General features: G+C 47.2%; 1 protein-coding gene across 2 annotated transcripts in view; it reads left to right on the plus strand.

The window, feature by feature from the left end:
- LOC119171600 (chromatin target of PRMT1 protein) overlaps nucleotides 1-15,607 on the plus strand; it is a 35,857-nt gene that overhangs the window by 13,245 nt on the left and 7,005 nt on the right. For both annotated transcript variants that reach the window (XM_075892470.1, XM_075892469.1), the window contains exons 4-6: nucleotides 1,436-1,688; nucleotides 2,940-3,009; nucleotides 10,834-11,031. In XM_075892470.1, the coding sequence (XP_075748585.1) occupies nucleotides 1,436-1,688; nucleotides 2,940-3,009; nucleotides 10,834-11,026 (516 nt within the window). In that variant the 3' untranslated portion in view covers nucleotides 11,027-11,031. The remainder of the gene's footprint in view (nucleotides 1-1,435; nucleotides 1,689-2,939; nucleotides 3,010-10,833; nucleotides 11,032-15,607) is intronic.

The raw sequence follows: 15,607 nt of genomic DNA on the forward strand, positions 1-15,607 counted from the left end.
GATCTCAGATTTTCTCTAGCTTTGGCTGTGTTACGCGCCCAGGAGAAACTTAGCTTAGAGAATATCGTGGCGAGTGGAGAGGAAGTTAGTGTGTGATTTGGTCAGTGTGCGAGTGCCTGTCCGGCAGTGACAGTGTGTGAGTGGCAGATGGTGATGTCGGCGAAGAACTTTTGATGTTGAAGGGGGGGTCAATCGATCTAGAAGAATTGGATGGAGACACCACGAGCAGGAAAGTTTTAAAGAGCATTTCCTGGACGAGAAACCTTCGATGAATTGAACAACAACCAGTGCTCAGGGCTCGATTTATGGTGAATTCTATGGAGAGAACAGGTGTACATGGGGCAGGGCAGTGAGAAGTGGGAGGCAGAGTACTGAGAGCAGGGCCACTCAACCTGCTACTGAGATGCAGCGTGCTCCTGGAGGGCAGGTGAAGGGGGTGATGAGTGGTCATGTGGTCATACATTCCAAGCCGCGGCATATTCTCTGTAGGGTAGCAGCAAAATACACGTGAAATCGATTGGCCACATGCTCTTCATTATCCTAATACCTTGTATGTTTGTGCAACGACGCATTCAGCAGACGTCCAGCTGTCATTGTAGCCACCCATACAAAACAGTGGTGTCTAACTACACATGGTTGCTGCCATTGCCACCGCACTCGCCAGTTGAAGAAAAATTCAGAGACTGCGTTCAAGAGCCACGTGGCTCGTTGTACTACGCCTACTCCGCTTTGCAGGCGAGAGCACTACCAACTGCTCCTGGCTGCTCTCGGCGCAGCAAAAGCACCCTCGCTCTACCATTGGAGGACAGTGCACCTGCACCTGTTCGACCACTGAAACAGGCCGGCTCTTAAGAGAGCACTTTTAGCATGCTTTTGAGTGCTCCTGCTCTCTCGATGGAATTTGCCTTTAGTGTAAATGTTTCGGGGAAGAGAAACATTGAAGATTAGTTCCCAAAACTTAGGACTGAGTACGTTTGATGAAAATTTGAATATTTAGGTGTTATTGGATAGTTAATGCCTGAGATTGCATTGTAGCGGGAGTTGTTTGTGCCCATTGTTTTGAGTGTGTAGGAGTTCCTCGTAAGTTGTATTGTATTCTGTGATGGCCGAGTGTGCATCTTTGTGTGTTGTTTGTGCTGCCTTACCTGAGAATATATTTTGGTTTTGTTATCAACTCTCGGCTCTGACAGGGCCCTTGGACAACAGCCGGCATTTTCTGGTGCACCAAAGGGACCAACTATAAAATGTTCGTGCAACTATAAAACTCGGGCGGTGTTTGACGTCACATTTATTCCACCGTCACGGTGCCAGTGCACCTCAGCCTAAGATGCCAGTAGTTTTGGGTACTGAGTACCATCACTGTGCCAGCTGTTCTCTTGTTTCATGCTTGGAGCCACCACAGTGAGTCTGAGCTTTTGGGTTTGGTGATGCGCAGGCACCCCCCGTGCTGAGTGGAGGCTACATGGTACCCCCTCCTTCTATTGGGGCAATGGAACGCAGTATGAACCCCCTTGGGGGTGGCTGGGTCCTGCAGCGCAGCCTGCGCCAACGTCTTGGCCCGCTGTCTGGTGGAGTGAAGGCACGCCTTGGGCTGCGGCCATTCCACCCAGCTGGGATGTTACTTCGCTCTAGGCTGGGATTGAGGCCACTTCAAGTCAATGGAACTCGTGCCGGGCAGTCGCGCAGGAGTGAGTCCACTGTTGTTAGGCCATTCAGCTGACAGACAGCCCATCATTTGTCAGTGGCCTTGAGCCATGGACAGAGAGAAGTCCAGACAGGAAATGCGGTCCTGCAGCTGCCCTAGAATGGCGAAATTGTGTAACATATTTTTTTTACTCAATTTTATTCCTGTATTATTAACATCCCTGAACTAGGTGATCCCAGTGGTAATATAGGTGGAGTGACGATTTGACCAGTAATGATTTGGAAAGATGAGAATGATTCATATATGCATAATGAATTTAGCCAAAATGAAATTTCTTTGTAGTTGGCCTTAAATGTATATTTCCAATTTGACAAATGCTCCTTGTAGCTTTACTTTCTGTTTTACTTATTCCTGTAGCTATCTTCTCAAAGCAGAGATTGAGGTTTTATTAGGGTGAGAACACAACATTACTTTGCACTTGATGATTGAATTCTTTCATATTTTTCCTGCTACGGCAGTAGCTTTGGTTCATTTTATATGGTTAACATATGGAACTAACCAATACTTTGTAGAACAAGTCTCAACCTGTAGTATCTGTTGATTAAATAGAGCTGATGCACATTATCTGAAGATGTGATATATAGCCTAGACTAAACTTGACAATGAATGTGCTATATTAATTGGCGACTATGTCAAGTACTCTGTGTCTGTGTACAAAGCATTGTTACACCTTGAGCAGATGTTTTTCTATTGCGTACCCCCGTATTGGTCATCACGAGGTGTCAAGGTGGTATAGCCTTGCAACATACAGTAAAACCTCGTTAATTCGAAGTCACTGGTGAGCGCAGGAAAGGGCAAAAGGACAGGTTGGTGAATGACTGGATCGGGCGCATCTGTCTGGCATTGATAAAGTAGAGGAAGCGTTGGCTAAGACAGTGGTTCTCAGCCATGGATGTGTCGGGGACCCCTTATGGACTGATGGAAGTGATGGAGGAGCCCTTGCAGAGAAGGGGAGGGAGGGGGGTACGTAGGTAAATTAACACAACTGGAACATGATACAGGTGCCTTTTATTGCTGCCAAAAGCATCAAACAAACGTGCCACATCACTTCATTTTGGACAGTTCATCAATACGTAGCACAGTAACGCTTAAAGAAAAATGCGGGTGAGGGTTTCGCAGATCATAGAAATGGCTTTGCGGACCCCAATTGAGAACCACTGGGCTAAGGCAAAGTATCACGGTGCAGGGTTTTGTTAACAGTATTTTTATTCAGTCGGTTTTGTCTGCCTTGTAGATCGCGGAGCAGCCAGGGCCTACTACAGGCAGCCGCGCGCCAATGGGGCTCTTCGTGGACAGTTTGGTCGGTGAGTGCAAGTCTTTTTCCCATAATAAGCTCTTAGAAACCTAAAGAGCTGTATTTAGCCAAGCTGGAGTCGTGTGTTCCTGAGTACAACATAAGGCGTAGATTATTTGTGTACAGGAACTGCAAAAACAGCAACACGTGAATAATTGGAAGAATATACATCTGGAAAAAATTGACTCCCCACGGGCTAGCACATTGTTTATAAATTATTTTGTGTATTGTTGTGCATGTTATTGTGTCCTGCTCTGCTTATGCACACTGTTTGAGACTATGTGCTCTCATCAATATTTTCCACACAGCCCTTTCCCCTTCCCAAGTATGTGATAGCTAACCCAAAGAATTAATCTAGTTCACCTCCCTGCCACTCCTTTATGTTTCTCTTTCTTATTCTAAATTGCAATAAATCTTGTGCCCTGTGCTCATCTTCTGTACATATCACTGGTTTGATTTAATTTGTACAGTTAATACCCTTGGAAATGTTCCAGCTAGCCCAGTGATGCATTGTAGTTAAACAGGATAGAGTTATTTTGCCAACTTGAACTTTAGGGGCCGTGCAGCACTTTTTGAATTTATTGTCGAGTCGCTTCATCAAAGAAGTTCCTCACCTCACAAACCCACTGCTGCAAAAGTTTCTAGAATCCGTCAAGTATGAGTGGCATTTCTGTGATTTGTTGCACACTTGAACTGAGACACCATATGGGGGCGTTCGTTTGAACTAGTGTAGCTCATCCTGAAACAAGTATTTTTTACCTTCAACCTGAATCTTTCGCTTGGAGAGCGTTACTTTTCTTGTCCCCGTTTTTAGAAACCTAACTTAATGAACTTATGACTTCAGTCAACCTTAGCCATAAGTCTGCCATTAATGCATTTCAAGAACCTACCTTGTATGTATTGCCCAACTTTGCTCGTACGTAAGTAAGGCTTAAGTAAAGTAGTACTGGCACGATTTTCAGGCACCTCAAAAGGCAAATCTTTTGTTCCCATGGTGTGCACAGCCATCGCTCTCTACACACTGGAGCCAGACAGTGCGTACAAAATATTGTAATGTGATCTTAAATTTCTTCGCCAAGTATCTGCAAGCCAGCCCCACTGCAATGGACATTATCACAAGTAAACCCAGTAACGGGGTTTGTGAATTCTGCATCCTGCATGCAGCCTAAGTCGCAGAAATCACTGTCAAGGTCTCTGGGTGACAATTTACTCATCGGTGTTTACGAACCACATACGACTGACAGCAAACAGGCCGCTGTAGCTGGTATTTTGAGAGTTGCGGTCTTCCCGTAACATCGGGCCCCTCTTGACACGTCACTGCGAGGCCACCGCCTCGATACCGTAACCGAGATCACTTTTTTTGTAATTCTCGACACCCACGTTTTTATTTAAAGCAACAACCCGAAATTATTTTAAATTCATGTCTAGGGTACTCCTATGACTTATCTTAAGGCTCATTTAAACAGCATGGTTGGGTACGACAACTTTGCACAGTTCATTGATTATGTACACCGCAAAGAATAAATATTGAACGGCACAGCGTACGCAAACACGTCACCGCCAAGGCGAGTCCTCAGTCATTAATGGAACTCGGTGGAGACCTACGACAAAAAGGAATTTTCGTGCCGCTCCCACTTCACAAAAAGTGCCGTGAATAATCTACTTATTGTACTGTTTCTGCAGAGTATATCTATGGTTGTGAGTTTGCTGTGCCACGTCTCATGCAGCTGCTCATTACATCGCGCTTTTATGTAGTTGGCATGTTTCAACTTTGGAGCGACGACCTTGTCAATATCTTTTAGCAAACCGTTCAACGGATATCTAGCAGCAACAAACAGGATGACTCAAATTGCACAACACCTGGCAGAATGGGTCCAGTGAAGTGGATGGGGGAGAGGGTTCATAGTTTTTAATAATTTTTAGTAATAAAATATGCATTGCCAAGTTGAAAGACAAGTAAGTCTTGGTACTATTGACTGCATTAGGCCAGAAGATTCTAGTGTCAGATGGTCAAATGACGAAAGAGGTGAACCTACTGGACATTGTTGCCAAGTGGAAAAAGTCATGATGTGGGAATAGAGGCTAGCCTGCCGCCATTGTGCGGACTTTGTCGCCTATTTCTGCCTTTCTCATGTCCTAACATATCTCTCCCTTCCTCCACGGTCCGTCCGCACTGCGAGAGCGGGAATAACGTTAACCCCTCTCAACTGGCAGCTGATGTCGACACTTGCGCTGCGCTCGAGTCTCTAGAGACATTTTGCGCTCACGCCAGGTGGGAGTGAGATATCCTCTCTGGACAGCGAAGGGTGAGCCCACGTTTTTTTTCCGTTTGTTGGCTCCCTTCGTTCTTGGAGCTCGCTCGAACTTGCCAACGGTGCCTTGTGTCCACAGCGAACGCTTACCTTTCATTATCCCGGCTGCGGCGGCTGCATTTCCAATGGAGGCGGAAATGTTGTAGGCCCGTGTGCTCAGATTTGGGTGCACGTTAAAGAACCCCAGGTGGTCAAAATTTCCGGAGCCCTCCACTACGGCGTCTCTCATAATCATATGGTGGTTTTGGGACGTTAAACCCCACATATCTTATCAATCAACGCTTACCTTTCATTGCCCCTTCCGAATGCTAGGCCAAAGAGCAGTGCGGTGTGTTCGCGCATGGCCTTGCTGCGCCAAGCTATGCCTCTCAAAGCCAACGCGAGTGTAGTTTGGCCTCGCTTGATTGGGCCCTGTGGTCACTGATCGTGAGAGTGTGCAGCATAGCCGCGAGGGCCTGTTTCCCTCAGCGGCGTGTCACTGTAAACCCTTGTGTTCATGGAGACATGCTTGCGGCACCCTTTGTGTTGTACTTTCGCCCGTGGCGTGAATAAGCCTTTTGCAGCCAGCGCTGTACAGTGTTTTTGGTGTTGCCGCCGGCAATAAACTGTTGCGAATTGTTTAAGAGCAGCACTGTGCACTTGCCACGCTGTGCTCAGCACCTTGGCTGTGCTAGTGCGCATGTGTGCAGCGGCGTTAGTCACGCGAGGCGACCCTGTTGCTACGCGTGACTGATGAACACGGCCCTGCTGCTACGTAGGACCGAGCCCACGCTAGTGGCCATACTCCTTCGGGATACAATGGCACGGTTCTATTTAAGGGGAGATGCGAGTCGAAAAATCACGTTTTTAGGGAAATTTCTCGTATTTCTGATTTTTATTGCATTGTAATCTTCAAACCTTCTTCTTTCATCTGTGAAAATTTCAAAACTAAATTCGACCCGCAAAATGCAAAAAAATGTGTATGAAGGCATCGCGGTGGCTCAAAATTTCGTGAATTTGCGCCGATATTCGCCATCTTTGACTGCGCGCTGCTCCCCGTCGCAGTGCCGCCCGCCATCGTGATCGGTTGGGAAAGTTGCGTCCGGCCTTCTTCTTACAGCTCCGACGACCGCCAGTTTCGTACGTGGGCAAAAAATAAAATAAAAAACAAGGCCTTTTTATCGCGTGGTTTGAGCGGTTTGAAACGCGCGGCACCCTAAGCCGCATCGCCATTGGCTACCGAGTCATTGTCATCTGTGTTGGTGGCGGCCATCGGCATTTGGTCCGTCTGCTTTTCTGCGCGTCTACGCATATTTCCGCGATGACAAGCCCGAAAAAGTGCAACGTGAGACCGCAGAAGTTTCAAACGAAGCACAAGTTCAAGGGAAGGTGGCGTAAAGCGCCCCGAACGACGGCGCCGAACGAGAACGCGCCTACGTGTGCTAGGCCTGACGGCGGCATCGACGAGTGCGCGAGCAACAGTGGCTGCGATGAAGGGATTGACGCTGCGCTTTCTTTCGTCAGTGCTTCGGAAAAGAAGCTCTGCTTTTTGGAAAAAGACGAAAGACAGCGCGATGAGGTTTGTGCAACGACAGTTTTGTGCGACACCCTCTTGCTGACGGCACTTGTGGCAGGTGCGGCACGCCCTGCTTGCGGTATTCAAAAACTTGCCGTTCGGGAGCCGGCAAAAAAGCGCAAGGGACTTTCTTCGCTCCTCGAACTTCATTGCGAAAACAGCGAATGCTCAGCGACTGTTCTTTCGTGCTCCTATACGTCACTGCGTGTTACGGCGGACGGCAGCAGCCGAGTGAGCCAACGGTACGACAGTGGGAGCTCCCGAGATAGTTTCGCTGTAAATGTGAAGGCGGTGGTGGCTGCACGCGCTATCGGCATTGGGCATGAGCAATTGTCGAGATTTTGCTCCATTATTGGACTCCCAAAGCCAATGCACCACCGAGGATTTTTTTCGATAGCAAAGAAGGTGCACACCGCTGCCATGGCAGATGTGAGTGAAAACTTGCACTGATCCAGAGAGTTGACGAAAGAAGTAGCAGGCGAAACTGATGTGGCTGTTATGTTCGACGGCACTTGGCAGAAGAGGGGCCACAAAAGCCACAACGGGATTGGTGCAGTTATCTCCTTAGATACTGGCCTCTGCTTAGACTTCGAGGTCATATCAAATTACTGCCTGACATGCAGTAGGCACAAGGATATGGGCCCAGACGAGGAAGTGTGGCCCGCAGGGCGCGGGTTCGAATCCCGGCTGCGGCGGCTACATTTCCGATGGAGGCGGAAATGTTGTAGGCCCGTGTGCTCAGATTTGGGTGCACGTTAAAGAACCCCAGGTGGTCTAAATTTCCGGAGCCCTCCACTACGGCGTCTCTCATAATCATATAGTGGTTTTGGGACGTTAAACCCCACATATCAATCAAATCAATCGAGGAAGTGTGGCAGGCATTCCATGGCCCAGTCTGTGAAAAAAATGCAGACTGTTCCTCCCATGCCATGGAAACGGAGGTTGTAATGCGCATTTGGCAGAGAACATTGACTTATGACACCCCACTGCATTTCATGACATTCTTGAGTGACGGTGACAGCAAAGCATATAGTACAGTTGCAGAGTCAAAAGTCTATGGTGCTGTCAATATAGAAAAAGAAGACTGCACTAATCATGTGGCCAAGAGACTTGGCAGCGCGCTACGGAAGCTGCGTGTGCCATTACCACGAGGGCAGAAAATGAAAGGGCCAGCCATTCAGAAGCTCCAAACATACTATCAGATTGCCATAACAAGCAACAGGGGGAGTGTACGGGATATGTACACTGCAGTATGGGCTTCGTACTTCCACTCATGCTCTACTGACAATGCTGGCAGCCACAAGTTTTGCCCTGCAGGAACAGAGTCGTAGTGCAAACATCAACGCGCTGAAGCACTTGGTGAGCCTGCACCAAGCCACACACCTCTCCTGACAAAAGCACAGGGATTGGCTGTTGTGCCCATTTATAAGCGGCTAACGGATGAGAAGCTCCTTGCTCGATGCATCAAAGGGAAAACCCAGACCGCATCGGAATCCCTGAACAGCAAAATTTGGCTACTTTGCCCCAAGACTAAGTTTGTCTCCCGAACGGATGTCGAGACTGCCGCAGCTATGGCAATCCTGTGGTTCAACAAATGTCATGCTACTTTCGAGCACATCCTGGAAGAGCTCAACATATTGCCATCTAGAGATCTAGTTACTTTCAGTGATTCCCGCGATGCGAGGCGCATCAAGAGAATGTCCAAGCGTCTGACAGCAGAAGCAAGGGCCCACCGTCGTCGTGGAGTGAAAAGGGCACGGCTAGAAGAGAGTGCTCGCAAAGACCGTGAGGGCACAACCTATGCTCCAGGACAGTTCTAGTAACTTGCAGTGCTTTTCAAAGTTCTGTTGAACATTATGGCCAAAGATTATGCATTTCTAACAACTCTGTGATAAAAAAAAAAAAGGTTTTAAACTTTCAAATGCGTTTTTCTCCTTTTGCAGTTTTGTGTGATCTGTGCTTCTTATACACGCTAGTTCGTATACTTAGAATTGTCATACCTCTATGAAATTTTGCACATAGCATGATGAAGGCCCATAGAGTGCAACTATCTATTCAGATTGTCAGTGCTGCTTGATTATGTTTTTGAAAAATTACATAAAATTGAAAGCCCTTGGCAACTAGAGCCATAGTAAATTTTTCTATTTTATTATTGTATTTCACCTTTTTACACACAAAATTTATATAGTTTTTTGCACTCTACGGTTCCAAAGGATCATAGTCAGCTATATCTGCATGCTTTATCTCAAATTTTTATAGGTCAGAATTGTTGCATAACAATGGCCATAATTTTGCAGTATCTGACCTGCAGAAAGAAAACCAAGCAATCTACATGAAAATAAATGACATATTTGAAAAGAGGAGAAAAAACTCTATTAGCATGCCAATTTGTGTTAAATTTAGACTCTTATTAAAGAAAATCGTTTTTCGAGTAGCATCTCCCCTTAATTAACTCTTCTGTTGTTCAACTACTGCATTTTATTGGTTACAAGAAAGTTCTATCCGTACATTCAGTTTTTGGATACGGCATGTTGTAATGGATGGATGAAATATAAGAGCTAGCAGTGGTCTCTGACTTTATTTACTCAGAGTTAAAAAAAAGCTCTGCAACATCCATAATTCAAACAGTAGCCACTGTACTGTGTACAACAAACAATGTAAAGCAGGAAGTGAAGAGGAAGGTGAAGGAGAAAGGCCAACAGAGGCTCAAAATAACTCTGTTACTTCCCAACAATGCAATACGATATGCCAGGGCACTTCCTTGAACACTCAAAACTTGTATGAAATAGGAAATATAGAAAATCAAAATTTGGGGATAAATCTGTAGTGAATTCCACAAAATATGGTGTTTTCCTTTGTCTCAAGAATAGAAAGTGCCTTATAGAGTTCAGCATACTTCAAGTTCCTATTTGGGGACAGCCCTGTTTGGAGACAAGCAAATTTCACCATTTTTTTTATTGTGATAGCAATTATATAGACACTCTCGGCTGGATTTCACCACCGGCGTGGACGTCGGTGTCGATGTCATGCACGGTATATGTATATGTATCTATATATGCGAAAAGACAGTAAAGAAAAAAAAATCTAGAAAAAAGACTCCGGCCCGCAGAATCGAACGTGGGACCTCCGCGTCGTGAATGCGAGGCGTTAACCACTGAGCCACCATGGAATACCTCTTTGGACGTTTATAAACGGCAAGCTATTTATATCTACCACTACCGCTGTTGGCAGGGATCTCGGTGGGGGGGGGGGGGGGACTATCGTGTTTTCAGCATTATCAGCAAGATGGCGCGGTGAGCGCGCTACGGCTCTCATCTCTCACGCGTACTTTGGCCCGCATAGAGAATAAGCGGGTGTACGCTCAAACGTGCGCCCTTAACTTGCAGTGGGGAGGATCGTACGTGTTGGCTAGACTTGGGATTTCGCTGAAACGATTCTGTTGCAGTTGCTGGGTGCACAAAGGTCACTGCAATTGTTGCACAGCCTCCGTTGCGAAAAGGCGCGCTTTTCAGACAAAGCGAAGTAACAACTGAGATGCTTATTCGCATTCATCTGTATCTGTGAGTACATTTCGTGAATCATTTGTGTTTTAATTGTTCATATAAAATATTTTTTTTTCTTACTTTCTTGAAGATCATGAGCGAAATGAAGAAGTCTGAAATAAATTCACTAGGCTTTGAGTATACTGAACTAACCAGGCCACAGAATCAACAATGTTAATTTACGTATAATTTTTTTCTTGCCCCTAATTTTAAAAAATCTGCATCATACCCTTCTTGAACATTTCTTGCACTATCCTTCGTTATTACAGGTAGCAAATAGTGAGTTATGTAAATGCAGCCCAAGGCCTCTTGTCCTACCACTGTTGATTACTACTGTCATAGCTGCCTCATGGCGCCAACAGGAATGCCACTGTAAACAATTTTCTTCACACACGCAAGTGTACATGACGGTGCATTTTGTGCAGGTCACGAAATCGCAGGCGGCGTGCTCAGCAGCAGCAACAGCAGCAGCAGGGAGCAACCGGTGTAAATTCTGGTGGCCAAAATGACCGTCGTCAATTAGATCAGCAGCTGGAGGCATACATGGCACGCACAAGAAGCCACTTGGATGCTGAGCTGGATGCCTACATGGCCCAGGCCAGTGGGAGTAGCAGCTAAACGAGGTACTAAGCTGCCCTCCCTAAAGTCTTCGTCTGCTTGGTTGGAATGGGAGGCAGACAGTGTACAGTTAAAATTTCTTGTTTAATTTTTCATGTACATATTGTAAAGCAACGTTGAGGAGGCAAGACTCTTCTTTAATTGGCCGAGCCAGCTTCCCACATCCCAGGCCTAAGTGGTGGTGATGAGTATATACAGATAAGAGGATGAAGTGCATGAATAATACTCTCGCTAACTTCCGCTCCCTCACTTGCAAGCGGCCAGCCGAACCGTGTCTTAGACAGGCACGGGACGTTGAATGAATTGTTTCAGACGTGAAGCATGAACAATCTCAGAAGTACGACAATGACGATCTGAAGAAAGCTAGAAGGGAATGACGCGATAGTTTGCTCGTGACATTTTGTTCACTAATTATAGAGGGCCCAATATACCGGAACTGCAATTTATCGCACAATCCTGGAGTACGAGTCGGCGTCCAAAGCAAGATTTCATTTCCAGGACTGTAGGAGACATCACGATGAGAGCTGTCTTAGTCGTGTTTTCAATCCTGCTGACTGTCTTCTGTGTTGAGGCATGCACTTTGCCAACATTCTTCAACTCTTGAGATGAAGTGCTCAAATATGGTTGACAAGGCATCAGTTGAAACATTCAAGAAAGAGACGTCGATAGTGAATATTGGTGCACGGCCATACACTAGGTAGAAATGAGAGTTGCCAGTGATTAGTTGGACAGCGGTGTTATGGGCGAATGTCACAAAAGGAAGAATTGTGTCCCAGTTGTCAGGGTGTGGTCCAATATATACATCAATAGCATGTCTGTTAGTATGCAATGAAATCGTTCTGTTAACCCATTAGTTTCAGGGGGTAGGCTGATGTTTTGTGCACTGTGCCATAAGTTTGCAGGAGGTCTCCAATGATTGCGAACAGAAAGGTCCTGCCACGATCACTCAACAGGACGCAAGTTGCACCATGACATAACACAATGGCGTTGAGAAGAAAATCAGCGACATCTGAGGCAGAACTTCTACGTAGAGGAGCAGTCTCTGCGTGCAGTGTCAGGTGATCGACTGCTGTCACTATTCATCGAGGACCTCTTGGCGTGATGAGGGAAGGTTTGACTAGATCTATCCCAACGATGGCAAAAGGTGTCTTGCGACATGGGATTGGCCGCAATAGGTCAGCAGGACTTAAAGTTGGTCGCTTCCGCTGTTGCCACAAAGGGCAAGACCCAATGTACTTGGCCGCAAAGGTAAAGAGGCCGGGCCAGAAGAAAGTTTGCCTGATGCGGCTGTGTGTTTTGTGATATCCCAAGTGGCCTGCACATGGATTGTCATGAAAGGCTTTGAAAATTTTTTGACGCAGAGAATGTAAAAGAACTGGAATCCACTGGTATTCATTAGTGGTGTAAACGTAACGGTGTAGCACATTGTTGTCTATCTTAAATTGCCGTAGTTGTCGACGTGATCTGGCATTAGGAAGAAGCGACCTATCATTTAGGCGTTCGATAATGCGATTGCAGTACGAATCGTCACGCTGGCGCAAGGTGAACTGAGTGTAGTTATTCTAAGCCAACGTGCCAGCAACCGCTAGTTGGGATAACGTAGGGGTTGACATAGTGTCAAGATCACGTGACGAATATTAACCTAACGGGCCCGACAGCGATAGTGGCAGGGGGAAGCGAGAGACAGCATCTGCATCTTGATTTTTCTTGCCAGACCTGTAAACGACGTCGAAATTGTACTCTTGCAGACGGAGTACCAAACGAGGTCAAAATTGTATTCTTGCAGACGGAGTACCAAGCAACCCAGACGACCAGAGAAGTTCCTCAGTGAAGATAGCCAGCATAAAGCATCATGATTTGTTATTACTGTGAAGTGGCGTCCATAAAGATATGGCCAAAATTTTTTAATCGCCCAAATGATAGCAAGACATTCTTGCTCCGTTATGGAGTAGTTCTGCTCAGCAGCCATGAAAGCCCGACTGGCATAGGCAACAACATTCTCTCGTGAAGTGCCATCCCGCTGTAAAAAAACTGCACCGATCCCGTGGGCACTAGCGTCGGAATGTAAACAAGTGGGTGCGTTCTCGTTAAAATGGCATAGGACGGCGTCCGATGTTAGGTCGTGTTTGAGGGCTTGAAAAGCACACTCGCAGTCGTTTGTCCACGCAAAGGCAGATCCTGACGTGGGAAGCTTGTGCAGTGGCAAGGCGATGGTAGCGAAGTGATGGATAAAGCGGTGAAAGTAGGACGCCAGGTTTAGAAAACTGCCTAAATGTTTTTGAGTTTCTGGGCGATAGAAGCTTATCACAGCAGCAATCTTTTCAGGATCCGGCGGAACTCCATCTTTGCTGACAAGGTGGCCCAACATCTTGATGTTCGTGTTGGTGAAGTGATATTTCTTCATGTTTAGCCAAGTCCAGCGTTGGAAATACACGACAAAACTTCGTCCAAACGCTCAATATGCGGACTAAAAGTGGTAGGAAGTATGACGATGTCACCTAGATAACAAAGACAGGTCTTTCATATAAGACCGCTAAGAACCGTGTCTATAATGTGTTCAAATGTGGCAGGGGCATTAAATTAGCCAAAAGGCATGACATTGAATTCATAGAGACCATCTGGTGTTACAAATGCCATTTTATCCTTGTCCGCTTCGTGCATGAGTATTTGCCAATACCCAGATCAGAGGTCAAGGCTTGAGAAGAATTCAGCGTCCTGGAGAGAGTCAAGTGCGACGTCGATGAGTGGCATCGGGTATATATGTCCTTGCGCGTAATCTTATTAGGTGCCCGATAATCAATGCAGAATCGCACTGAACAATTCTTCTTGCGAACCAACACTACAGGTGATGATCAAGAGCTGGATGATGGCCGGATGATATCTCGTTTGAGCATGTCAGTGACATTGTCTTCAATTATCTTTTGCTCAGAAGAAAAAACACAATAGGGGCGGTGGTGCACAATTGTGTTCCCTTGAGTCTCGATGCGATGCACTTCTACGGAAGTACGACCCAAGATCTTGGAACGGACATCATAGGAAATGCTGTGCTTTTGAAGTAGAGTTAAATGTGCTTCTTTTTGCAATTCTGAAAGATTAGTGTTCATTGCGGCCGGTAAAGTACTCGATGTAGCATGGTCATCATTGGAAATTGTACCTAAACATGGTGGTTCCGCCTGGAGCGGCCCGAGAGAAAGTGGTTCAGTATCGGTAAAGCAAGTCACAGTAAGTGCCTTGGGGCAGCACAACAGGAGAAGTAGGGTTAACTGCTGCGACCAACTCTCTACGATCACGAAACTCCAGCAGGCCAGGAGCAATGGTAAGGCCTGATATTGTCACGCGCGTCCCGCGAAAAAGACGAAGGCGACAGCGCATACGCGCATCTGCACGCTTTTATGCAGAGCGCAACAACGAGAAAAACGGGGAACGCTCTCGCGCGCGCGGTTAATCAAAAGATCGACCCGCTGCTGTTTTCTCAGCGTCTTCAAGTACGACCTCTGTGTTGACGTCGCAACACTGGTGGAAGTGCTGGGGCCTGCAACCTGATGCAAGAAAGCGTTGTTCGGGACCGTACACCCAGTCCGGAGCCTCAACATTTTGTTGCGACTCCAGTACACCGATTCAGCCGGCGCCTACTAGGCCTAAGTCCAGAACTCTTGACGGCATCTCCTGTTACCAACATGGCGGCCCCCTCAACGTCTGCGACTCTTCCTCCGGCCCAGATGACTCATCCTTACCAGGTAACTTTTGAGACTCCTCGTGTTCCCGAAGTCTTCCGTGGAGAACCGTGTGAAGATATCAAGGACTGGCTCGACCAGTTCGAGCGGACCACTGTGGTGAATTGTTGGAGTGTGCAAGAAAAACATGGCCGTGCCTACTTCGCAATGGAAAATAGCGCTCGCACATGGTGCGAGAACAGGGAGCCTACTTTCCGAACCGGGGACAATTTCTGCCAAAAGCTTCTCAAGACGTTCCTGAGTGCGGACCGATGGAATCTCGCACAACAGATGATTGAAGCCCACATGCAAAATCCGAACGAAAGTGTCGCCATGTTCGCTGAGGATATGGCCCGCCTATTTAGCCGCGCTGACCCTGACATGCCCGAGGCAAGGAAAGTTCGTCACCTGATGCGGGGAGTGAAGGAACCGCTTTTCGCCAGCCTTGTACGAAATCCGCCAACAACAGGGGATGAATTCATCAAAGAGGCGACTGTCATTGAGCGGGCGCTCCGGCAACGATGCCGCCACTTTGACCGCCTGTCCGACCAAACGCCTGTTGGCGCCGCCGCTCAAAACGCTGTGGTTTCCGAAAACTCTTTACGGCAAATGATTCGACACATCCTGCGAGAAGAGCTGCGGGCCCTCGGCTTTCCGTCTGCCGATCCCCCAGTTGCTTCTGTTGCAGAAATCGTGCGCCAGGAACTACGGCAAGCCTTTCCATCACCGGCGCCACCACCCGAACCACGTCCACTGACCTATGCCGATGCCGTCCGCCGTCATCCGCCTGCCCCAGAAGAAGCACCCCTTCAGCCACGACCCGTTATCTTGCCGTGGTGGCAGCGGGAACCTGTCCGGCGACCACCAG

The sequence above is a fragment of the Rhipicephalus microplus genome, chromosome 4 (genome assembly GCF_043290135.1).
Source record: "Rhipicephalus microplus isolate Deutch F79 chromosome 4, USDA_Rmic, whole genome shotgun sequence".
NCBI classification, from domain to species: domain Eukaryota; kingdom Metazoa; phylum Arthropoda; class Arachnida; order Ixodida; family Ixodidae; genus Rhipicephalus; species Rhipicephalus microplus.